The sequence below is a fragment of the Nymphaea colorata genome, chromosome 5 (genome assembly GCF_008831285.2).
Source record: "Nymphaea colorata isolate Beijing-Zhang1983 chromosome 5, ASM883128v2, whole genome shotgun sequence".
Classification (NCBI taxonomy): Eukaryota; Viridiplantae; Streptophyta; class Magnoliopsida; order Nymphaeales; family Nymphaeaceae; genus Nymphaea; species Nymphaea colorata.
The window spans coordinates 8,652,562-8,677,379 of NC_045142.1; the positions used below are offsets into that span (position 1 = coordinate 8,652,562).

Consider the following 24,818-nt stretch of genomic DNA (forward strand, 5'->3'; position numbering starts at 1 on the left):
ATTCGTGCTGCTGGTGCCGTTGCTGCTGCTGCCACCGTCCCACTTCCGACGCTGCCGTGGCCCGTGCTCTTTCTTCCCCCTCCTGGTCGCTTGACCTGATGCTCGGTCCGGTCCCTTCCCCGGTCAGGCTCTTTTTATGTTGACTGGCTCGGTTAGGCTGGTCCAAGGCTCGTCCGCGACGGGCAGTTTATCTTTTGGTCCTTCGAACCCTTGCGGAGTCGCAAACGAAAACCAATATCAGGTTCTAGATGTTGACTCGCTCGGTTAGGTTGGTCAAAAGCCAGTTGTCGGTGTTGGCTCATTTGTCTTTTGGCTTGTATAGATGGACCCGGTCAGGTTTTTTGTTGGCTCGCTTGGTTTCATATGTTCGGGAAGCTTTGCTCGTACAAAGATAAGTGGCTCGGACTAGCAGTGAACACGAGCCCGAGTTCAGTCAGTTCGGGATTGGCACGACTAATGAAACATGGATCTCGATTCGGCTCAAGCTCGAGCATAGCTCGACGGAAGCAACTCGAGCTCGACTCGGCAATTACGTGTTGAGCTCGAGCTCGACAAACTCGTTTGAATAGAATTGGTACTTACCGGTACGTGTTGAACTTGAGTTTGCCTCGATTAAGGCTCGACAAACTCGTAAAATCGACAAACTCAATTAAGGTTCAAGCTTGACTTGGCAGTTACGTGTTGAGATCGAACTCAACTTGATTATTTGAATGAGTCGACTCATAAACTCGAGCTCGACATGTTAAGCAAATGGCCTCAGCTTGAGCTCGTTGATGAGCCGAGCTCGAATGGTTGTTAGCCTTAGGTCGAACCATTCTTACTTAAGTCGGCCCTACCAACTCCCATGTTTTTGGGTTTTACTCTAGACAAATAATGTACATATGAGGCACGGCTTTTTACAAGATTTTAGTGAGTGATTTACAAAATGAGGTCCTCCCGAGATAGCCCCCGTTGCTTCACTATGTTTTTCGGAATTATCCTTCTTTCTAACGTTTTCCATGTTCTTAGAACTTTGCTTCGGTGGAAAGCAATTCATTTGGAGTTATGACCTCATCAATTGGATTGGCTAGTAGAAACTGCCAAGTTCAAGCAAAATTACAGTTTCACCCTTTGTTTGAGGATGGTTTAGTGCAGAAGCACAAGCGAGGATAGTTATTTTTTGAACTAAGGAATAAGAAAACTATATGAGCATTTCTTTCATGAAGCCAATTGCATAATTTGCGGTCTCCACGTTCAAAGTTATGATGGTCAAAATAAAATAAATGCTCCTGCATATACACAAAATCATGTATATATATACATACTTACTTAAATATATATACACATATATGATTCAATATTGTCGTTTGCCGGATAGCTAAAATTTAAAAATTTGTCACAAATCTACAATGAGTCAATCATGACCATTAGATCTGATTTAAGGTCTGTTAACTCTCAATCTTTCAAGCACCATCTTAAATTCATGAACTATAATTGAATATAAATTTAAGATGTCAGCTTTGGAGAAACCTAACCATGTTTCAAGTAAGCTGAACTCTATTATATCTATCTTAAGACATAAGCACCCTCATTTTCCTTTGTCAAGGGATCCACAATCTAGTGAGAAGTTACATAATATTATCTTGCAGACTCCTCCAAGAAGAAACGTTGCGTTAAGGTCATTAGTTGGAAGAAGAGCATACTGACAACAATTTTTTTTTTTTTCAGTTTAAACGATACTGAAAAAGTGTTGTTGTAAGTTTAGCATCTAGGCCTTTGGGTCCAGCATGCAACAATGTATAAATAAAGAAATATTATGCTTATACGTTCCTAAGTGTTGTTACCATATGCCATTTATACATACTTACATTGCACTCTCTACGTTATATCCATCAACATGAGATGAACTCAATATTTCAGATACAACCTACTTAACAGCTTGCATAAAAAAAAATGTCAAGGGTAGCATTTGAATAAAATTCTCCAAACTGACTTCTTTATAAAAACCAGGTGTTTGAAAACTTGTTTTGTTTTAATTCAATTTTTGAAACTTGATTTGTGTATTTGGATGACACCCTACAAATATTATTTTTGTGAAAAACTAAGTGTGTCGACTATTCAATCCCTTCTCAAACACCATTTTGTCAAAACTGGGCATCGCAAACTCAATTTTGACCATCATCCAACCACACCTAAAACAATGGTGTGCATCTAGACTTTTTCAATTGATTATAACACTAATGTCTCAAAAGCAAATTAAGGAGAACATGTGCTCCTCTTCAACAATGCAGGATAGTACATAATCGCATTAAAAGGTGATATGGAGGAGCAAAGCTAAGATATTTTTATTGGGGAAGTAGAACTTGAAAAACTACAAAACCAAATAAAATTTCTGAATTTTTTAGACGTGGCCAATCACTTTTTTCAAATTTTTTTGCAGGGCCATATTCAAATTTTTAAAACTTCTAAAAAGGTAAATTTTGATTTTCCAATATCTTGGGTGGCCATGGCCCCTACCAGCCTCCCTTGTTTCCACCTCTAGTGATATGCATATGTTATTGAATTTATCCCATTAAAAAGTTACTAACAAAGTGTATACCACTTCTAAGAGAGGAAAACTCCAATAAAACTAACATAGGAACCCTAGCTTATTCATTTCCATGAATGGCTCGATGGGGTTTATTTGGAATAAGTTTTACACAAATTTTGACCAATAGTCATTTACATGATCTAATGTTGATGTAAACCAAGTCAGTAAAATTTTGACCACGACATTTCTAACATACACTACCAGTAAATGCGAAATGCAGAAAGGATTGGCTTACTCTATAAACAAAGCAAGTTGCAAAAAAGACTAAAATATAACATGCATTTAGGTTACATGATAACAATGAAAGACACTTAGTGTGATGTTTTGCATAAAAGCATGTGAATACATGGCTTCCACTCATTACCTGTAACATTGAAAAGATAAAAGAGGAGGATTCCATGTATAAAGAACACATATAAAGCATGATAACTTGTGTAATGTCACTAGAAGCCTAGAACAAGGCCATGACACCTAAGTAAACCAACTCAACTCCATTGATATCTGCAACCTTACTGCATCATTAAAAGTCCACTAAAACTTTGATGCTTAAAGAAGATTAGTTTCTATGGCATCAGCCTGGCAACATTGCAGTAAGAAATCACCTATAAACTCAAGATGTTTAAAAAGGTTGCAGAATAGCTTGGATAAAAGAACACTAAATAGAAGGGGAATATTTTTTTAGGGAGAGGAGGAAACACAACATTTTCCCCTTCTTTAAGGAGAAATTCGAGAATGTGGGCATTAACTTGTATAAGTATTGTGAAATATGTCAAAATCAATGATATATGCGTTGCTGTTTGTAGTAAGAGTGATGCACAGTAGTGCAACTATTTAAGAAAGGCAATAAGATTCAAACTAGAAGTGTCATTGATATGATTAAACTTAAATGTGCATTGCCATGTGCAAAAAAATCCAAAAGGGCTTGTTATTGTGATTCATTTGTACGACTCATAATGCCCTTATCTGATACTTCTTGGATAGCATTCAAATAAAATGGAGAGAAGGGTGGACGAGGGGAGGCTGTTGCTCCTTCATTGTTGGAGAAGGGCGCCATGCCTTGGAGTCGTGAGTCGGGCCGGCCTATCCGGCCTGGCCTACCTGGCCCGGGTCCTGCCCAGGCCAGGTTTTCCCCGGCCCGACGCCCAACCCTACTTAGAAGGAAACCCCAAAACTGACAAACTCTTCTACTTCCTCCTCTTCCTCTTGTGCTGTCTTCTATAGGGGCGAGTTCTACATGGAACTAAAGCCGCTGGTGATCTTACAGGCGACGACTTGCAACTTCCGCTGCATCATAAGTTTCCTCAACAGTGGTATCTGAGCCAGATTCTTTGAATCCAAGTAAGTGTTCCACCTCTCTGGTGCCCGTGCTGCCTACAGTGTCTGTGCATCCGAGTTCATGAAAGCATGCTAGATAATGTTAAGCCATGTTAGACAGATTATACAGATTATATGGAGCATGCTGGTACAGACAGATACATGCGTAGTTTTTTTTATTCAAGGCTTATTATAGCAAGGAGGACGAAATCCTCCCGCTTGTTGGAGGTTCTGTTGTTTTGTTTTGTAAGAACCTAATCTATGGCAGTCCAGGCCTTGAGCGATAGAGAGCAGAGGGTTCTAGAGAGAGAAAGAGAGAGAGAGAGGGAGAGGTTTGTGTGTGTGTGTGTGTGTGTAAATCAAACCTCTTAAAGTTGATTGTTAAAACACTTTTCTGCACAATCGAAATGTACAAATATGTTCTTAAGAGAATTACCATGAGAAACATATTTAAAGTTCATCCTTTCGAGTTTTTAATGTTTTATAACAATAGAAAAGTAAACAACTCTTACCAACATCAAAGTTTCACTAGTACAAAAATCAATAATTTTCAAAAAAGTAACTTCAATTAAGACTTTAGTTATGTTAAATTAGTGTTTATAAACAGTCTACAACGTTCATATTTTGTCTTAAATATTATTTTTACAAGAATTTAATATGTTCGGTTCTTTATATATATATATATATATATATATATATATATATGTACCCGCGCGCATAGGAAACAGGTAGCTGTGAGAACCTTATGTACTATATTACATGGAAATTGTATGAGTCATCAGTCATCACTTCACTTTTAAGAAGATGGGTTGGTGGATGTTAAGTTGAAAAATAAGCCAAGCTTTTTCTTCAAAAAGCAGACATATCTCACACATGATGAAATAAATAATTTTCTTTAATTGAGATTTTTTTGTCTTCTTTAGAGGGGTATTTCTGTTCAAAATAAAAATTGCTTTTTAAATTTTTTAGACTTAATGTCCACCACCTAAGCTTCATAAAATTGACGAGCCATAGGATACCCATCTAATATGATATTTAAGAGTATGATGCCACTTTATATACATATACATATATATTTATTTATTTATTTATTTATTGCATATGGCTATGCCACATCATTTATTTTATTTTTTATTTTTTAACTTTTCTTTCTAGCAGGCTTCCTGTTCCTCCCTCGCCTCTCTTTTTTGAAACTTCCTCTTGATTTCATGGGATGCTTCTCTACCATTTTAGTATTTTCTTAGAAACGCTCTCTTTTTTCCAACTGCCCATTTGATTTTTATCTGGTAAATACACAGAAATAATTTTCTTGGAACTGCACATTTATATTTTAATATTTTGGGGTTGCCATTTCTATTTGAACTGCTCCATCTATCGCCAAAGTTAGTGCTCTAGTCCTTCACGGCTCTTTTCTTCTTAATGTTGTGGAAGGAGTCAGACTTAGTGCTCCTAAAATTATCTTTCACTTTTTTGACTTGTCTTTTTCTATTGCAAGAAATTTTCTTCTTGATAAAGGGTTCTAAGTTTCAACTAACCTAGCTCACATCTTAAATTCCTTTGGAACACCAGTATGTATGGTTGCCCTCTTTTCTTTTTTCTTTTTCAGGTTTATTTAAAACTTGTTTTGATATGTATTTTAGTGACACTCCAAGGGGTAGGGGCGGAGCCAAGATTTTTTTCAGGAAAAAACCAAACCGTCCACCGAATTATCCGGATATGGTCAAACTAAATCTAAATCTAAAAAATACATTATCCAACCAAAAAATTTTAATTTTTTAATGTATTTTTTTTTTTCAATTAGTTGGGGTGGGTCCATAGCTTAGGTGAGCTCCCCTCCATTCGCCCCTGCCAAGGGGTATAGTATAGCTTGTCAGGTAAGTGAAATCGCACACAAGGCAGGTCGTCGGTCTGATTTGTGTGAGTGCAATTCCTCTATATTATTAACAGTGGAATGAAGACACGCTAGTGGAATCAAGACACGCTAGTTGACAGATACTCCTACGCCAAACCGTCAAAGTTTCTCCTAAATGGACGTTTTCAAAAGTTCGCGGTTTTATATACATGGATGCCCTTCGAGAAATGAGGATTTCTTAATTAGTGCCCCTCAAGCCAAATTTTTTTTGAATCCACTATTCCTCCTGTTCACCCATACAAACTATTCCTCCTGTTCACCCAAACAAGTGCAAGCTTTTAGTGCTAATATGAACCGAGCCAAAAAGCTCAGACGAATTATTCAAAGTGCTGACCACAGTTTTCCACCATTTCCCTTCGTCCTGCCGTCTTTTTGACTTTTAGCTCTTTCTTCCACCATCGATCACTTCTCTTTTATTGAGCAAGTCCGATTCAATCCGGCTGCCCGTCCGATTCAACTCTACTGAAAACACTTCCGATTCAACTCTATTGAAAGCACTTTCGTAAAAGAGACAAAATCGTAAAAAACGCAAAATACCTATTTTCTGAATGACGATTTTACCCTCACGAAAACGGAAAATAATACCAAAATGTAAAATGTAACCAAAATACAAACTTGAAGAGGTAAAAAATTAATGAAGTTTTTAAATGTACATAATGTAAATTTAGTAGTCTAGTGTGGGCAAATGCCCACTCCAGCACAACGTGGCTCCACCATTGGAAAATAGTAATAAATTTTAAATTTTTAAGGAATATCAACGTGTAAATAAGAAAGATTGTTTTGAGGTGCCAACATGAAAATAAGTGTTTTTTATAGTTTTGAATAGCAATTGCCCACACCTACCTCGGCCCCTGCTCATGACCATCCTTCATTTGGGGAGACAACAAAAAGAGACTATTGTTTTCTTGGATGGATATGTAGAGCCAGTGTATCTGTGGGTAGGGATGTCAATGGATCGGATTCGGATCGGATACATCTTCAACCATATCCGTTTTTTCAGATATTCATATATTTGGATTCAGATTTGAATTCGAATAAAGCAAAGTCATATCTGAATCCGAAATCTGATTTTACAATCCGAATCTGATTTTTATATTTATATCCAAATCCGAATCTGAATTTTGAACTGGATTTTGCCATTTTTCAAGTATTAGATAAAGGATATTTGTCTAAAACTGAATCCGATCCGATATTCATGTATATCCGCATCCGATCCGATTTCTTAATCAGATATTAAATTTTTATCCATATCCGATTTTTTCGAATCGAATCGGTCGGATATCCGATTCAAATTGGATATATTGACATCCCTATCTTTGGGATAGACTTATTACAAACTTGACGTAACGTTCTAATCTACCATAAACTATATCTCGAGATTCAATTGTCCTATCTTCTACTTCCAAGCCTAAAAGAGTAGAATGAATGAAGTTTAGGAGAAGAGATCATATATCCATGTCAAGGACATCTTCTCTCTATTATTCATATATCATTCATGGTTGAATCTCTCTGGACCATGAGGCCGCGCGCTCAATTAAGGAACTCCCGTTCCGAAAGTTTATCGTTTGTCAATGTGAATGCAATGTGAATATGAAGATTTTTTGGTCACGTTTATGTTTATGGGATCCGAACTTAGTTATGTGTCAGTGTGTGTCCTGCATAATTTTTGGTGGACTATTGACTAAAATACCTTTAGTTTACACTGAAAAGAAAACCTTTTGTAAAGATAAAAAATTAAATGAAAAAAAAAGAAGATTATGGAGGATATTTTTTAATGAATAATCAAAATGTTCTTCCTTCCTTTACTGCGGACAATGCACTCGGCGCACGCAACTTTCTCTCTCTAGGATCAGGGAATGCGTTCCAGCACGTGTCCCTGTTTGATTTACATTTGATTTGTGCAATATGTGTGTTCCGTGCGTGACTGTTTGTTCCACTATCAATGCAATAATTATGCTTGAAATAAAGTCTCAATTGGGCTTTTATTTATTTGAAAGAAAATTTAAATGATCAATACGTTCTGAAATCATGCTTAAACTTAAGTCTCAGTCTTTGTTTATTTGAAAGAACGAGACCGAAATCTTACTGATTCCATCAAACATGGACCGTAAGATGGGAACAAATGGAAAAAGTTATTTTTATGTGACCCTCTGCATGTCAGTAATACTTCGAATGCGCGTTCCCATAAATTATATTATAAACTTCAACGCAACAAATCAAACGGTTTACATAAATTGCTTCAAGTCCGAACGAGTTGTTTGGATCTTGAGTTTCAGATTCTACTTTTTTCTTGGATCTGACAATCCGATTTGAAGTTGGTGAGAACAAATCCGATCCATTGGGAGCCTAACTGTGAAAACCCTCTCCTTTAATGGAGGAGAATGGGGAAATGAGATCAATTTTCATATTGCCGTAACTCAGCCGCCATTGAAGAACCTTCTTTATTTGACCGCCCACCTACCACTTCCCATCATCATTAGAAACTTGGACCGATCTTCTCTTTTCTCTTTTCATATTATAATTTTTTCTTGTACGACACCAATAATTATATCTAAATACGGTTTGAAGGTTCTAGTAAAGGAACAACGAAATTGCTAAACTAAATTCAAATATTAGATCTGGTACATGTTTTTAAAGGAATTAAAATCGGTCAGCCATTTATTTGATTAGATGGTTTTTATTTTTTATTTTGTCGGTAAAAACCATCACTATATATATATAATATATAAAAGCTAGACCCGAGTTTGCCTTGTGCAGAAGTTAAGCTCATTTTTGCAAGTTCTTTAAAACTTTCCAAAATAATGGAAAGGGACGGTAGGTGAGGGCAAAAGGCAATTACCACTCACTTCATGACAAATTTAACGCAAACCAACCTTTTGTTCTCCTCAACAATGGAAAACAACGGACCAAGTCTTGCGTGTCATAGCTCAAAGTTTCTCTAAAATCTAATCCGAACATTTTGGTGTTTGAATTTGAGCTTTGGGATCGAACTGTTATCATTTTCGTGTATTTTTCATTTTTTTTTCAGTTTTTTTAATACCATATAGTTTTTTTTTTTCATTTTATTTGCTATAAATCTACTTATTTTTTAATGTTTGTGCTATTAGTTTCTCACTTATTTTATTTTTCTCTATTTTTAATTTTTTAAAATTTTTATAAATTTACCGTAATTTTTTTTCAAACTCACCGTATTATACTTAAGAAAAACCTCGCTGTTTAAAACTCAAAGACGTTATTTGTGACTATGAACTTCTGTCTCGAAGTTCACAAAAAAAAAGCCACCACTTTCCGGCCATCCAGTTACCAAAAGATTGCGGTGCTGACTGGTTCTCATTTCCGACCTATATGCACTAATGGAGGCAGACCTATGGAGGCAGACCTTTTGGTTGGAGAGAGCACTAATTCAATAACTTTAATGCTATTAAAAAGCATTTATACATATAGACAATCAAATTTATCAAATTATTAATATAAAAATAAATAAATTTTGTGAGGTAATGTAGGATGTGGCTCCACCACTGCCAATATATCATCAGAAAATCAATGACTAAAGAAAAAAACTCACCAGTTGTTTTTTTTTTAGTCAATTTAACTCATCATTGAGGATCGACATTAGGCCCATGGCCGAGTCAAAATTTTTTGGTTGAGAGGCACTTGTACCATCGACCCGAATCTGGAGTGGGCAGCTTTGAGAACACCGATAATGGTCAAAGCACTTGAAGACACCGTTCGGGTGCTGCCACAGGTAAGTTTGCTACTGATTTTGATTTTAGGTGATATGCTTTTTATTTTGTTTATAGTTATAACAAAATTAGTAAGTTCCGATAAAAGCATTAAAGCAATGAAAACAAAAACAAGACCCATCTTTTTCCCTGGTTCTGAAGAAGAATTTCAAAAAAAAAAAATCCAGTTTTTTTTTCGCATTTTTTTCATTATTTTTAAGTTATTTTTGCTTTAAAGATTAAAACTAAGAAATTATTATTATTTTGGTTTATGTCATTATTTTATCATTTTATCGAGTTAACTGTTATGTTTTTTGGTTAGTTTTCATTTATTCTATTTTTTTTTTTTAAATTGCCGAACTTTTCCCGAAACTTTCAAGAGATTTTCAGCTTTGAAAAACTTTGCCGTCAAAGCTCCGTTAACCATATTTGTGACTATGCTTTGAATTGAAGCCAATATTGATGGAATTGGTTCATAATGGTCAAACGTATGCTCGAAATGTTAAGCAAGTCGAGTTCCAGTTGTAAGAACTCGACTCGGCTTGACTACACAATGAACATTGAATCATAATGAGAAAATAATTAAACAAGTAGCAACCAAATGAGTTAAACGATCAAGTTAAATGAGTTAAAGGAAATGAGACATGCTTAACTTAAACAAGTTAAATGAGAAGAAACTATGCTTTTTATTTCCATGGCATCCTCGTCGTCTAATCTTTTTTTGTTGCATCTGGCACCAGATGTAAAAGAGAAGTGCATTTAAAAGTTATTTTGTTATTGGTTTCAGTGTGGATGGTCCCATAGATTAAAACAGAAAATGTGAAAGATAATCCACAATTTGTATGGACCTCCATAGATCCTCTTTTAGAGACTTCAAACAAATTGAACAATGGATCCTTTATGAGGCCATATAAAATGACTTTTAAAAGAATATACTACTTACAACCCAATAGTGCATATTGGTAAATCTCATTCTCTTTGATATCATACTAAAGGTACCAAGCTCTTATTCCATGAACCACAAACTTTCCTATTCAGAAAAGGATCTAAGCGCCACCCAAATGCACGTACATAGCATATGACGTTTCACAGCCAACAATCCCTTTGATTTGAATGCCACTTCGAGAGAGGATCATAAAAAAAAGAAACATACATTTAGTGGTAGATGAAACCTAGCTAAATATGTTTGTATAAAGACACAAACTAAACTTTCTAATTTGTTAGCTAATTTATTTGATAAGAAGAGGGTGATAATGGCGACTACAACTACTAAATACAAATAAAGAAAATAAGCATAGAAAATATGTATGGGAACCATAAAATTAGAAATGAAAAGTACAATCCAAAATGTTAGAAAATACAACCTAATGAATTTCACAGTCTGCGAGGGAAAGAATGAAAAACAAGATAAGTGAATGAGGAAACAAAAAATGAAAAACCATGTAGCTGAGTTGGTCTATTTTTCTTACAATCAAGAAAAGGAAAAAGAAGAAAGAAGGAAACAACTGGAGCAGCATAAAGAAAAAATTTAGCTAGCCTGAATTAAAAGAACATTGAAAAATACCCAAACATTACCACAAATGCATTGAAATTAACAAACAAAAACAAAAAAGGTCTATCACTAATTCCCAATTAAATCATGAACTTTATGTCGATTAAGACCCACCATCAGTGTTTGCTGGCAACACCAAAAATAGCAAGAAGAAGAGCATTAGTATTGCTCCATTCCTCCATATTTCTTCAAGTTCAAAGAAAAGCTCAATCAAGAATTGGGCACATGGATTTGATGGCTTCGAGTCCTTGTAAGGTAGTGATTCTGCATGAAATCAAATCAGGTACATTCGGAATCTACCTACTTTCACCCATTTGCATGAGTGTGTGTGTGTGTGAAAGAGAGAGAGAGGGAGAGAGAGAGAGAGAGAGAGATGAACTAGAAGTCCCCACTCAATTGATGCAAATCTAGTCTAAATCTTTTGGTTACTTGTGCTTGTGCAAAATGTGTCTGCTTCGAGAGAATTTCGAAAAAAAGAAATGAAGAACATGAGGAAAGGAACTGACCTGAGATGGCTTGTTTCTGGCAAGAATCCATTCCAATTTGGTCAAAAGATTTATGTACACCTTTTCAGCTTATTTTTCCTTTGTTTTACCTTTCCCTTTGTTTTGAGTTGCTCCAATGCATTGTTGATTTCTAGAACAGGCAGGAGTCGCCTCCCTAACGTGTAAACCTTGGAGGAAGGGATAGACATAGGCTTTGAGAAGAGAGGGAAAGGCAAGACATCAATCAGTTGAGAAATGATGCCTTTTTACTAGTTAAAAAAATTCAAAATTGCCACAAATATTTTATAATTTTTGTTAATACTACAACTTTCCCAACATTTTTTAGATTTGTACAAATAATGGATCATGGGTTTAAAGATATCAAATGTGCTGATACATGCCACCAGTATAAGGACTTACTAGTGACTCATTGATAAAATTAAACTAGTGATTCTTATTAGTGGTATAGACATTTTTCCCCCTTTTTTAGCCCAATTGTGTGATCCAGGTGTTGAAAACAAGCAAAGGTAAAAAATTGCAAATTTAGTTATAGGCAACTTAATTGTTGATAGGGTGGCAAGACATTTAATGTGCAATTTAGATTTTAATTGGTTGTGTGATTTGGTTTTCATTTAATTGTATGATTTTTTCATTTGATTGAATGATATAGTTTTAAGGCTTCAAATAGAGGGGCAGTTGTAACTAGAGCCGTCTTTTTGCTATCTTGACTTGTTGAAGTTTACTACATCCTTTGTTTGTAGGTAATATGTTTTGAGAGAGCAGAGGACAAAGAGCCATGGTGTTGGCAGAGGTCTTTGAAGAGGACTATAGCTATTGGTGAGACCTTAGAACAACAAGAATTTTAACACGGTATGATGATTTCTTGAAGTAGTATGTCTCTAATACTATGTTCGTTTCTTTATGTAATGAGATATTCAATTAAGTCTCTTGAAGTGATATAAAACTTCATTAGCCTTACTGTAGTTTGCAATTGTCTTATTAATATAGTACTTAGCTGATGATTATAGAACATCAACAATATTGTGTGAGACATTCTAAATGTTGTTGATGTTTTTGTGTTGTTCACTCTATCACCTATTTTTTTCAACATTTTTTTACTAGCATATTTCTTGTTTGTGTGTGACACATTTATTTTCATTATTGATGCTATCTTTTTGTAGGAATTTAGAAATGTTTTCTCTTGGTAACTTTTTTGTTATTTGATCAGTTGGCTTGCAGTCCAATAGTGGTATTTGGAGCTATTAGAGTACATGAAGAGGCATTTGAGGGTTATGCATGCACTTTGATGACATTTTAGATAGAAACCAATTAATATGGATTCTCATGCAGCTATTTGTTGTCCCAATATTGGAATCCACATTATCAACGTGTTCCACTACAAGAACTTTGAAATGATAATCATGTTGGAGTATGTGTGCTGTATCACTTGATTGAAGTATCATAAATCACTAGTGGTTGGTATAATCTAGTATGATTGTATGAACTACACACAAAATGTTTTAAGAGTTGAAATGACTGGAGGTTATGAAAGTGACATCAAAATTGGAAAAATATTTCGATTAGAAATCCTCACAACAAACCCATGGAAATCAACCAATAGGGAGCTATACTCTTTCATCTTAATCTTTTTCAGCAATTACCTATTTAGTGACCCTTACAAAATGAGGATGCATGTGCACTTCATCTAATTTCTCAAAGATCTTGATGCAATGGATAGTTATACTTTGGCTGCTACTATGTTGGCCCATCAATTCAACCAATTGTGTAGAGTGTAGACTGGTTGAAGTGCAAACGTTTTTGGCTAATGCAGGTACATTGTCATTTGTCATTGCTTTGCTTTTAACTTGATTTGTGTGCTATTTTTTTTTAATTGTTTATGTATGTGGCATATATTTGAGTGTAGGAACACATCTAATTTTTTGTTTCAATTAGATGCTTATTGTTGGTCCATATACAAAGCTCGCAAAATGGGAAGGGATGAGAACAAATTTATACATAAATTTCCATGAGAGGGAGGTTTTTTATGCATTTCAAGTACATGAAGTATATGAGTATTTGTTTTTTGGTATGTCACTAAATTAGTAAGGTTGATTCATCATTACACAAGTTGATTTTGTTGCTTTGTTATGCATGTTGTTTTTTAGAGCACGTGATTTGGACATTTCACTAGTTATTGCACATAATGGATGGTGAAGGAATCTAGTAGGCAAAAAACTTTCAAAGAGAAATATTTGGCTGCTTTGCATAAACATCATAGATAAATAATACAATGTTTGATCTCTAAGCCAGGTAGGGCTCCATCTACATTCAAGTGTCGCCTGTTTTTCCTTCAATGGGCAATAAAATTCACATGATTATCAACTTCCCAAGTGCACTTGTCAATTGGAGTTTTTATGTGTGCGCTAATGTACATCACTTATGTTGATTTTGATCTTAGTTGCAAAATTTTTGTTTGTAAATTTGCGTTGTCTTGATTGTAATATGTCAGGGTTTGTATTCATTTATAGCTTGCATCTCCTTGGCTAGTCACTCAAGATCGAAATCAACCACTCTTAATTCATACAACACTCTGCTTCTTGGCCAAGTACATTGACCATTATAAATTCACATGATTATCCAATTTATTATGTTTATGACAATTGATATGTGAGTTTGTTTAAGCAAAATGTGCACATAAATACAACGAAAAATTTTGAACTTTTCGAGTGTTATTAGTTTCTCCTTTACTGCTAAACAAAATTCACATGATAATTGACTTTCCAACCACATTTGTTGTTAGCACTTCACCTACAACCATTATTTCCTCAGCACATAAATGGTTCATAAGCTTTTGTTAAAGGAAGCTCATCATCTCCCATGTTTCCACTACCATCTATATCTACACATGTCTGGTTAGGCAAAATACATGGGTTCATCAAGCAAAACTAATTGCACATATCTGTCCAAGAGCATTCTATAATCAAATCCATTTGATTGTTTGGGGATTGGATGTACATGGTGGAAGTTGAACTGATCAAGTTTCATTCTCAGTTGTTGGTTGAAGAAAGCGACTATGAACTGCAAATCATTGATGATGCAACTCTTAATATTCACTGAATTATATAGTATAATGGTTTCCTTGAGAAAGTCCACCACAAATGCAATTCACTTTTTTGCAATGTAGGCAAATATCATTTGCACTACGCAAGTGTTAATTAATAATAACATTTGAATGTATAACATTAATGGCCATTTATGATTACCAAGTAAAGGCATTGTAGGCCAAGTGCGTTGTAAAAGTTAGAATATAAACAAGTTATATTAGTTGATACCAAGTAATCACAATATTTGTACTTATGACTCAACTTTATTTGTAGTTGGAAATTACTATGCACATCCCTTTTATGTTGTTCATTCATTAACTGGTCTTCCCATCTTATTTTTCAACCCCCAATAGTGGGTTGCTTATTCTGGAAGTGGATAACAAAAGCTTAGGAGACATGCACACAAACTTGACTTCAGATTTGTAAATTGAAGAAAAATGTATGATCATTGATTGTGCCATTAACTCTATGCATGTGCTAAAGTGGTTGTATGTGGCATATTTGACCCCTACAAATCATATGGTAGCTAGTATCGGGCAATGACATGAAACAACATGCTGGAAAAGAGTGGTGGGAATATATTAATACAAATTTGTAAAGGTGATAATTCAAAAATAAAGAAATGACATCAATAGATGAATGACATGTTAAATACAGTTTTATGGATGTAGATGTATTTAATTTATTATACATTACAAATCATAACTAGTACCTACAAGTTCAACCATGACATGGGGAAAGCTTAATTTGAAGCTCATGAATAAATGCATTTTGATGTGCTAGTTTGTAAAAACCAACTTAATCATTCGTTCATGCTCATAATTGCAAGCTTAATTGTGCCTATTTTGGATTATATTCATTGTCACTTGTCATTTTTGCAAACCCTAGGATGAGGTCTATTACTTCAAATTCATCACTAATCATTGATGGTTTGAAGACCAAATAAAACGACTTCAGCAAATTCTTATTCCGATTGACTTGCCTTTTGACTTTCTTGTATAATTGCAAGTTTTTCCTCACACATACATGTAAGCTTGAAAGGTTCACATGGATGAGCACAATTGAATATATTTGTCAAGTTACAGTTAGAACGACCCAATTGAGCATATTCAATTTATTATGCATATTTCAAAACATTATTTGTATCTATAAGTTCAGCTATAAGATGAAGAAAGTATCCTTCAACTTTATGAGTAGGTGAATTTTGATGTACAAGATAGTGATAATCACATCAACAACATTTAGTGATCAATTTAATCATTAGTTCATGCTTCAGAGCCTTCATAACTTAACTATTTACACGCTTGGGGGTTGCATATTTTTCCCTGCTTCTCATTCTTGCAAAATTTGAGATTTGGAGTCTGCCACTTCCAATTCATAATTAGTTGCCAATGGTTGGGCTATTGAAAAGAGTAACTTTAGCTTAATTAACGTAATGATTGACTTGCTTTTGGCTTTCTTGTATTGTAGACTCAGTCTCACATGTGTATCAAGCTTGAAAGGTTCACATGGATGAGTACAAATGCATATACTTGAGAAGTTATAGTTAGATCATATACTCGAGAAGTTACAGTAAGATTGAACCAAAACCAAGTACTGCATTTAATTGACTCTCTCTCTCTCTCTCTCTCTTTATATATATATATATATGAGGAAAACACACTTCAAAACTTACAAGTACGTGAATTTTGAAATACATATTTATGATATGAAAGTCAACCTCATTTATAAATAAATTAAATTACTGATGCATGCTTTTAAGTTCGTATAATCTAATTGTGCCTATGCTTGTCACATGTTATATTTGCTTGTCACCTATATGTTCTTTGCCTCTCACCTGTGATTGGAGTCTATCGTTCTAAATTTGTATTAAAAGAATTTGTGACATTTAATGTTGAAGTTTGCCAGATTTGACATAAATGTTGCTCACTTACACCAAAAAACAAAACATGCAGTTAAATGCCAAAAAAATTGCACTGTTGTCAAGTTATCATGAACACATGCTCTAGTTACACTATGCTTCAACAAAATTTATTTCAATATCCGGTATCAAATACATTACCAACATGTAAGAAACAAAATAAATACTATTTTTCATGCAAGAAGCACGAAGCAAGTGAAGCTTACTTGTACTGGTGATGCTTCTGAATTAGTATAACCTAATTGTGCCTATGCTAGTTATGGGCTGCATTCTCATCACCAATATGTTCTTGCCTAGCACCTACGATTCAAGTCTATCATCCTAAATTTACTAAGAGAATGTGCGATGTTTGATGTAGAAGCTTGTCACATTTGACACAAATGTTGTTTACTTAGATCAACAAACAAAATTTGTAGATACATTCAAAAAAGTAATTGTTCTTAATCAACACCTACTCCAGTTAAACTACGGTTCAACAAAGTTCAATTTCCAATATCAAAAGCATCACCAACATGTAAGGAACAACATAAATACTCATTCTCATGTAAGAAACTAGTGGATTTTACTTATACTAAACACAAATGCTCAAATCATGGTCGCAACATACATATGATATAGTTTAAAATTACAACTATTTCATAGATGGTACTCAAGTACAATAGGGCTAGAAGACCATATATCTACAGACATATGGATGTAACAACATGTTGCATCTTTCGTTGGACATTGTCAGATGAATATATTCAATCTGAATACAAAATTACTCATAGGAGGTAAACAACATATATATGTTTCTATAAAACAACAATGTTTTGACAAATAGTGGTCAAGTACAATATGACATAGGGGAATGTAAGCATGCTCACAAGCAGCTATAATAACCTGTTATGTCTTATGCTAGATGGAGTCGTAACGAATTAACATCTACTTTAGTTAAATTATGCTTCAATAAAATATCCTTTATTTTTTATCCTTCAAATGTGTTCCTACATCGTGCAACAAGCGACATAAATATTATTTTAATATATAAAGTCAATAAATTTCTACCAAAAAGACTTTACATACGATGCATTTTTGTTTATAGGAAAATGTCAGAAATCAAAAACACCATTACAAAAGAGAGTGAAAGTAGTTTTATTTGACACGCATGTGCCAAAAAATAAAAGGACGGTTGGTTGCTTCAAGGGGAGGGAAATGAGCAGGGATGTGAACATATCAACATGTATCACCACCGTAACTGGATTTGTTAAAATAAAAGGAGGCAGGTGGTTGAGCACTTGATGAGGACATTTTATCAAAGCAACCAAGTTTAAACATAAGTGCCATAACATGACCAACAAACCAAAATTTGAAAATAAATTTTACAATGTTTTTTCAACATGAGAAAATGTGTTGAGTGTACAATATATAACCTCACCCATATGCAAATGTACACTCCTAATTTTTTGCATGTGGGAGAAATAGAACACTCAATGTTGTCACATCTAGAAATCATATACAAGTGCTTGTTTTGGTTAATGTACTACGGTAAATATATGCAAGTTGCACCAGTGGTCTAATGTTCCTTCGTTTCTGACCTTAAAAATGTGACATTTTTGCATATGGAGTTGTTAGTTGTATGCATCCGTCCTTATAAAAACAGACAATATGCAGTAGGCCACCTGAATGGTTTATGTAATGAACATATGAGATTGTATAAACAAATAACAATGCGTTGTTGCAGTATGCGGCCATTGGTTCTATCACAAAGTCGCATTGCTCAGCTGTCTGGGTTTCTTCTTCCTGTGCTTTAGAAGAGAAAAATAGTGTAGGTCATTTCAATGGAAATAACGTCATAAAAATCATATAAACTAAAAGGGTAATGTGCTGTTATAATGGTAATAACGTGTTATAGTTGTATAATCAATGCAATGGCATAACGCTAAAAGATTACAACGTCATCTAAAAAGCTAATATTGAAAAGTGATACATTTAAAGTTACACTTAGTCTGCACTCCACGCCTTCAATATCTAAACAAGACAAGTCATTGCAATGATAATAGTATAATACAAATAATTTGAGCTAAAATGATAGCCTTTCAAACTTGCACATATTTGATGCTAAAATAATGGTGCTCAGAGTACAATAGGGCATAGGATGTAACATTATATTTTTCATTGGCTGCAGTCAAGTCCAATGGACATTTGCTCAGGTTAAACGATTTTTCAATAGAATTTCCTTCAAGTTCCACTATTCAAATGTCTTTTCTATAATGTGTAACAAGTGACATAAATGTCTTGTGCGTTTAGGTCAATAACAAATAGACTTTATGTACCTTGCATTTTGTTTATAGGAAGATACTCTATAGCAGCAAGTTGGTAGGTATAGCAGTCATACAGGTCGGTTGCTTTCAAAGGAGGGAAGGAAATAGAAACTCAACGCATCAACATTGCCATTACAAGATAGAGCGAAAGGAGTCAAGAAGCAAGCGGATTTACTGAAATAAAGGGGGCATGTGCAGTGGACTTACAAGAAATAAATCAAGGGGATATCTGAAATGCCCAATTTCAATGTGCCGACGACCAACCAAACTAAGGCATCGAGAGAATGGCCTCTTCTTGTTTGCTGGTGTCCTTACCCAGACATCCGACTTCAAGGCCGGCCATGGCCACGGAGAAACCTCAACGGACTAAAAGGTTTGAGGTCAACGATAGCCGATTGGCCGTCCAAGACGAGCTCCGCCACCGCAGCTCCGGTAGCCGGCCCATTGAGTATACCCCAGCAGCTATGACCCGTCGCCACGTACAAACCCTTCACGTTCGGCACCTGTCCGATCACTGGCTGGCCGTCCGTCGTGCACGGCAAGAAGCAGGCCTGCTCCGCCTCCACTGTAGCCGAACCGACACTCAATCGGCTCGACACCGTTTCGCCGATCCTCTTGAGCATCTCGATCGACTCCCCCTTCGGCTCCACCTGCTCCGCCCCGTCCGGCACTGGAGCGTCATCCTCCAACATGCCGCAAATGTAAACCTCGCCGGTGGGCCGTGGGTAGACCTCCAGGTCGAGGCATTTTCCGTTGGTGGTGTAGCTCAAGGAGAGGGCATGAGGGGTGATCTCCTCGGGCTTCTCGGGCCTCAAGACGATGCTGTGCGCCTTGATTCCGTGCACCCTGAACAGAGAAGATAAGACTCCAAACTTACCGGACCAGGGTCCCAACGCGAGAACCACCGCATCGGCATCGATGATTGTTGGAGAACCACCTTCCGCCGCTCCCTTCTTGACGAGGACCGACAGTACCTGACCGTCTTGGATTTCCACATTTTCCACCGCTCCGATCACCAACTGAACCCCGTGGTCCTCAACGGCCTTAGACAGAAGGGTTCGCGTGAACAGTTGGGGATGGACCTGCGCTGTGGTCTCCGTTGTCCCTATGGTTTTGGGTACGCCAGAAAAGGGGCCGTCGACCCAAGGGGGGAGGCCAACTCTGCTACTTCCGCTCTTCAACTTCGATTGTTCCTGTAAGGAAAGAGAGAGGGTGTCCACGGGACGGTATCCATAGTTGATGTGGCCATCGAGCTCCCGAGCGAGGTCTCTATGGAGCTGGAAGCTGGTGCGCGCGAGTTGCGAGAGAGGTGATCCGTCGCACCAGTCGAGGGCCAGGAATCCACCGGCCTTGCCGGAGGCAGCGCAGGCAACAGATGATTTCTCGATGACCGTGATCGATGTGGTCGGTCCGCCCTTCTGGGCAAGGAAGTATGCAGCGCAGACGCCCACCACACCGCCGCCGCACACCACGACCTTCTTCGGCGGCCTCGTGCCATCGCCAGTGAACGTGGATGGTGTAGCCGCCGGTAGCGGCCGAGCCATCTCCATGCTTCCCGATGATGTGGTGGTGGAGGTGGTAACAAATGGAAGATAGGCGCAACGGACGTTCAGGGCCTTCAGGCCACAACGACGAAAAAGTTGCAGGGGATAACATGGAAGGGTTGCTTCTAGAAAAAAATATCAATAAACGACGGGAGGAGGATAACGGGAGGGTTGCATCTAGCAGAAAACATCGAGCCATTAATCGAGACAACGACAAGTGAGAATGCTGCTAGAGAGCACTTAAGTCCATCCATCGCTCTCTTTTATTTAGATGCAATATCATCCTTAAATCGACATAAGATTGTCCTATTTTCGTTGTTTGACCATCCCTATTAGTCATTATAATGATCTATAACTCTAGAATGTAGATTTATCCTAAACGAAGGATCACGAGTTTGGAAACTTGAAAAGCGAAACTGAGGTTAGGAATACAAAATTACACATAGTTCACTATTAACTAGCCAAGCAGTCGATAGCATGTCATTAACATGGTAATAGCATCACATAAAATTTAATACAGCATTTTATATAATGCTTGAGTCATATAGTTATTAAAGTATAGTAGTAGGTAGCCAATACAATAATATAACAATAATAGAGTAATATTGTTATGTAAAATACTAAATATAGCAATACATTTAAAGCCACATGTACTTCTATATTAACTAATGAGGTCACCAATAGTTAAAAGTTGTAGGTTATTACGATGGAAATAACGTCCTAGAAATCATGTGAATTAAAATGACAATGTATTGTTATAATGGTAATAGCGTGTTAGTTATATAGTCAATACGATGGCATAATGCTGCAGAGCCATAATGTGACATAAGAAGCTATCATTGAAGAGTGACACATTTATAGTTTCACTTAGTCCACTATTAAGCAGATATGTCTCTAATATCTAAACATGACAAGTTATTGCAATGATAATAATATAAGGGCCGAAGTCTTCCCTCTCCCTTGCATTTTTGTTATATGTACCTTGCATTTTTGTTTATAGAAAGATACTATATAGCATGCTGCAATTTGCCAAGTATAGCAGTCTTAACTCTTAAAGGTCGGTTGCTTTGAGAGGAGGGGAGGAAACATGGATTTCACCACATCAACATTGCCCTTTCAGGAGAGAGGGAAAGGAGAAGTTGCAGTTGATATGCATATGTAGAAATAAAAAAGCAAGCGATTACTGAAATAAACGGCGCATGTCATGTGCAGTGTGGATTTACAAGAAATAAATCAACGGTTTTTCTGAAATGCCCAATTTCCAATGTGCCGCATGAACACCCAAATGAAGGCATTTACAGAATGGCCTGTTCAGTGTTCTTGTTTGCCGGTGTCCGCACCCATAGACTTCAAGGCCGGCCACTGCCACGGAGAAACCTCGACGGACTAAAAGGTTTGAGGTCCACGATAGCCGAGTGGCCGTCCAAAACGAGCTCCGCCACCGCAGCTCCGGTAGCCGGCCCATTGAGTATGCCCCAGCAGCTATGACCCGTCGCCACGTACAAACCCTTCACGTTCGGCACCTGCCCGATCACTGGCTGGCCGTCCGGCGTGCACGGCAAGAAGCAGGCTTGCTCCGCCTCCACCGTAGCCGAACCGACGCTCAATCGGCTCGACACCGTTTCGCCGATCCTCTTGAGCATCTCGATCGACTCCCCCTTCGGCTCCACCTGCTCCGCCCCGTCCGGCACCGGGGCGTCATCCTCCGACATGCCGCAAATGTAAACCTCGCCGGTGGACCGGGGGTAGACCTCCGGGTCGAGGCATTTTCCGTGGGTGGTGGTGTAGCTCAAGAAGAGGGCATGAGGGGTGATCTCCTCGGGCTTCTCCGGCCTCAGGACGATGCTGTGTGCCTTGATTCCGTTTACCTTGAACAGAGAAGATAAGACTCCAAGCTTACCAGACCACGGTCCCAACGCGAGAACCACCGCGTCAGCATCGATGATGGTCGGAGAACCACCTTCCGCCGCTCCCTTCTTAACGAGGACCGACAGCACCTGACCGTCTTGGATCTCCACATTTTCCACCGCTCCGATCACCAACTGAACCCCGTGGTCCTCAACGGCCTTAGACAGAAGGGTTCGCGTGAACAGTTGGGGATGGACCTGCGCTGTGGTCTCCGTTGTCCCTATGGTTTTGGGTACGCCAGAAAAGGGGCCGTCGACCCAAGGGGGGAGGCCAACTCTGCTACTTCCGCTCTTCAACTTCGATTGTTCCTGTAAGGAAAGAGAGAGGGTGTCCACGGGACGGTATCCATAGTTGATGTGGCCATCGAGCTCCCGAGCGAGGTCTCTATGGAGCTGGAAGCTGGTGCGCGCGAGTTGCGAGAGAGGTGATCCGTCGCACCAGTCGAGGGCCAGGAATCCACCGGCCTTGCCGGAGGCAGCGCAGGCAACAGATGATTTCTCGATGACTGTGATGGATGTGGTCGCTCCGCCCTTCTGGGCAAGGAAGTAGGCAGTGCAGACGCCCACCACACCGCCGCCGCACACCACCACCTTCTTGGGCGGCCTCGTGCCATCGCCGGTGAACGTGGATGGTGTAGCCGCCGGTAGGGGCGGAGCCTTCTCCATGCTTCCTGACGACGTGGTGGTAGGGGTGGTAAAGAATGGAAGATGGGCGCAACGGACGTTCAGGCCACAACGACGGAAAAGTTGCAGGGGATAACAGGGGAGGGTTGCATCTAGGAGAAAAGAAGGAGCAATGATAAATGAAGATAAAGACGAGCGGAGGATAATAGGGGATGGTTGCATCCAGAGAAAAACGGGCAGTGGTACTTTGCATATAACGACGAGCGAGGATGACGCCGGCCGGGTGGATGTGCCCCGGTACCGGCATCACCATACCGAGGCCCGAGAGCTACGAAATAATGCTACTGTTAAAACTTTGTTCAGGGGGTCTTGAACTCTCTCGATAAGTTCAATTCGAGTTGACTCATTTAATAAACAAGTATAGTTTGAGTGAAAAAATGAACTCGATCATATCAATGAGTCGCGTTCGAGTTACGTGAGCTTGACTATGTTAAACTCGGTAGTTCGAAAAAACGGAATATATATAATAAGTAGATTGTTCATGTAGGTTTGCATCTTGGCTAGCAAAGCTAAGGTTTAGTGTTCAAGTTCCCATATTATTTTTTTCTTTACAAATAGAATATTTTAATAGAATGCTCGGCTTAATTCAAGCCGATTGTCTTCTAGGGCTTAATCAAGCTGCTCGAGTTAATGACCTCTAACTCAAGCCGAGTTTAAGTTTTGACCAAAATACTTAACCCCAGCTCGAGCAACAATAGTATATTGTTATTTTAATATTAAAACAAATTTAATAAAATATTTTTATGCAGTCATTGTTAATTAGCAAACAATAAGTCTCTTAGCTCGACGCCTTTGCCGGCAATCCAAGCCCAGCCCGCATATCTATGAGCAGACAGAGAAAGCAATAGAGGTATTTGTATTTGCTAAACGGACAATTGTAGTCCATGGCTGCCTGAAGTATATCCTTGGCAACCTTTCCACCAACGGCCTTCCTGCTTCTACTTCTACTCTCTTTCACCAAATCCACGCAGAAAGAGACCCACGAATCTAAGGGAAGATCTATGAGCATACAGAGAAAGGAATGAAGATACTTGTCATTTGCTAAACAGTCAATGGCAGCCCACGGCCGCCTGCAGTGTATCCTCATGAACTTTTTTTTACCAATGGCCTTCCTGCTTCTAAGTCTACTCTCTTTCACCAAATCCATGTCTGAGAGACAGACCCATGTATCTAAGGGCAGTTCTATGAGTAGACATAGAAAGGAATGAAGATATTTGCCACTAAACATACAATTTTAGTCCATGGCCGCCTGCAATATGTTCTCGGGAATGATGGCAGTCCATGGTGATGAAGTAACTTATGGTATAGCGATGGCCCTGCTAGGAGTGGTTTTACTTCCACCTTCCTGCTTCTACTTCTACTCTTTTTCACCAAATCCATGTAGAGGGAGAGACCCATGTATCTAAGGGCAGATCTATGAGGGGACAAACAAAGGAATGAAGATATATGTCGTTGGATAAAAAGACAACGGCAGACTAAGAAAATGTAGTATGAGTGTATCACAGGGAGTGGTTCTACTACCACCTTCCCGCATCTACTTCAACTCTCTTTCTCCAAATCCATGTCGAGGGAGAAACCTATGTCTCTAATGGCAGATCTATGAGCGGACAGAAAAAGGGATGAAGTTATTTTCCATTTGCTAAAAAGACAATGGCAGTCCATGGCTGCCTACAGCGTATCCTCGAGAACAATAGCAGTCCATGGTGAGGGAGTAGCTTCTGCTACTGGTGATGGCCTCGCTGGGAGTGGTTCCACTGCCACCATCATGCTTCTACTTCTGCTCTCTTTCACCAGAATGAAA

General features: G+C 38.0%; 2 protein-coding genes across 3 annotated transcripts; both read right to left on the minus strand.

Annotated features, from left to right (window-relative positions):
• Window positions 1-16,491: 16,491 nt before the first annotated feature.
• LOC116255177 (putative oxidoreductase TDA3) lies at window positions 16,492-20,630 on the minus strand. Of its 2 annotated transcripts, XR_007573502.1 has the most exons (2): window positions 19,090-20,630; window positions 16,492-18,366 (listed from the first exon to the last, which is right to left on the minus strand). XR_007573502.1 is itself a non-coding variant. In XM_031630956.2 (1 exon), exon 1 carries the CDS (start codon window positions 20,430-20,432, stop codon window positions 19,212-19,214), a length of 1,221 nt encoding a protein of 406 aa, XP_031486816.1. In that variant the 5' UTR covers window positions 20,433-20,629; the 3' UTR covers window positions 18,988-19,211. The 2 variants fall into 2 exon arrangements, 1 of the variants encoding a protein (XP_031486816.1); XM_031630956.2 differs by lacking the exon at window positions 16,492-18,366 and having other exon boundaries at window positions 18,988-20,629.
• Window positions 20,631-21,554: 924 nt separating this feature from the next.
• Window positions 21,555-23,287, minus strand: LOC116253919 (putative oxidoreductase TDA3). Its single transcript, XM_031628914.2, has one exon. It carries the CDS (start codon window positions 23,177-23,179, stop codon window positions 21,776-21,778), a length of 1,404 nt encoding a protein of 467 aa, XP_031484774.1. The 5' UTR covers window positions 23,180-23,287; the 3' UTR covers window positions 21,555-21,775.
• Window positions 23,288-24,818: the final 1,531 nt, after the last annotated feature.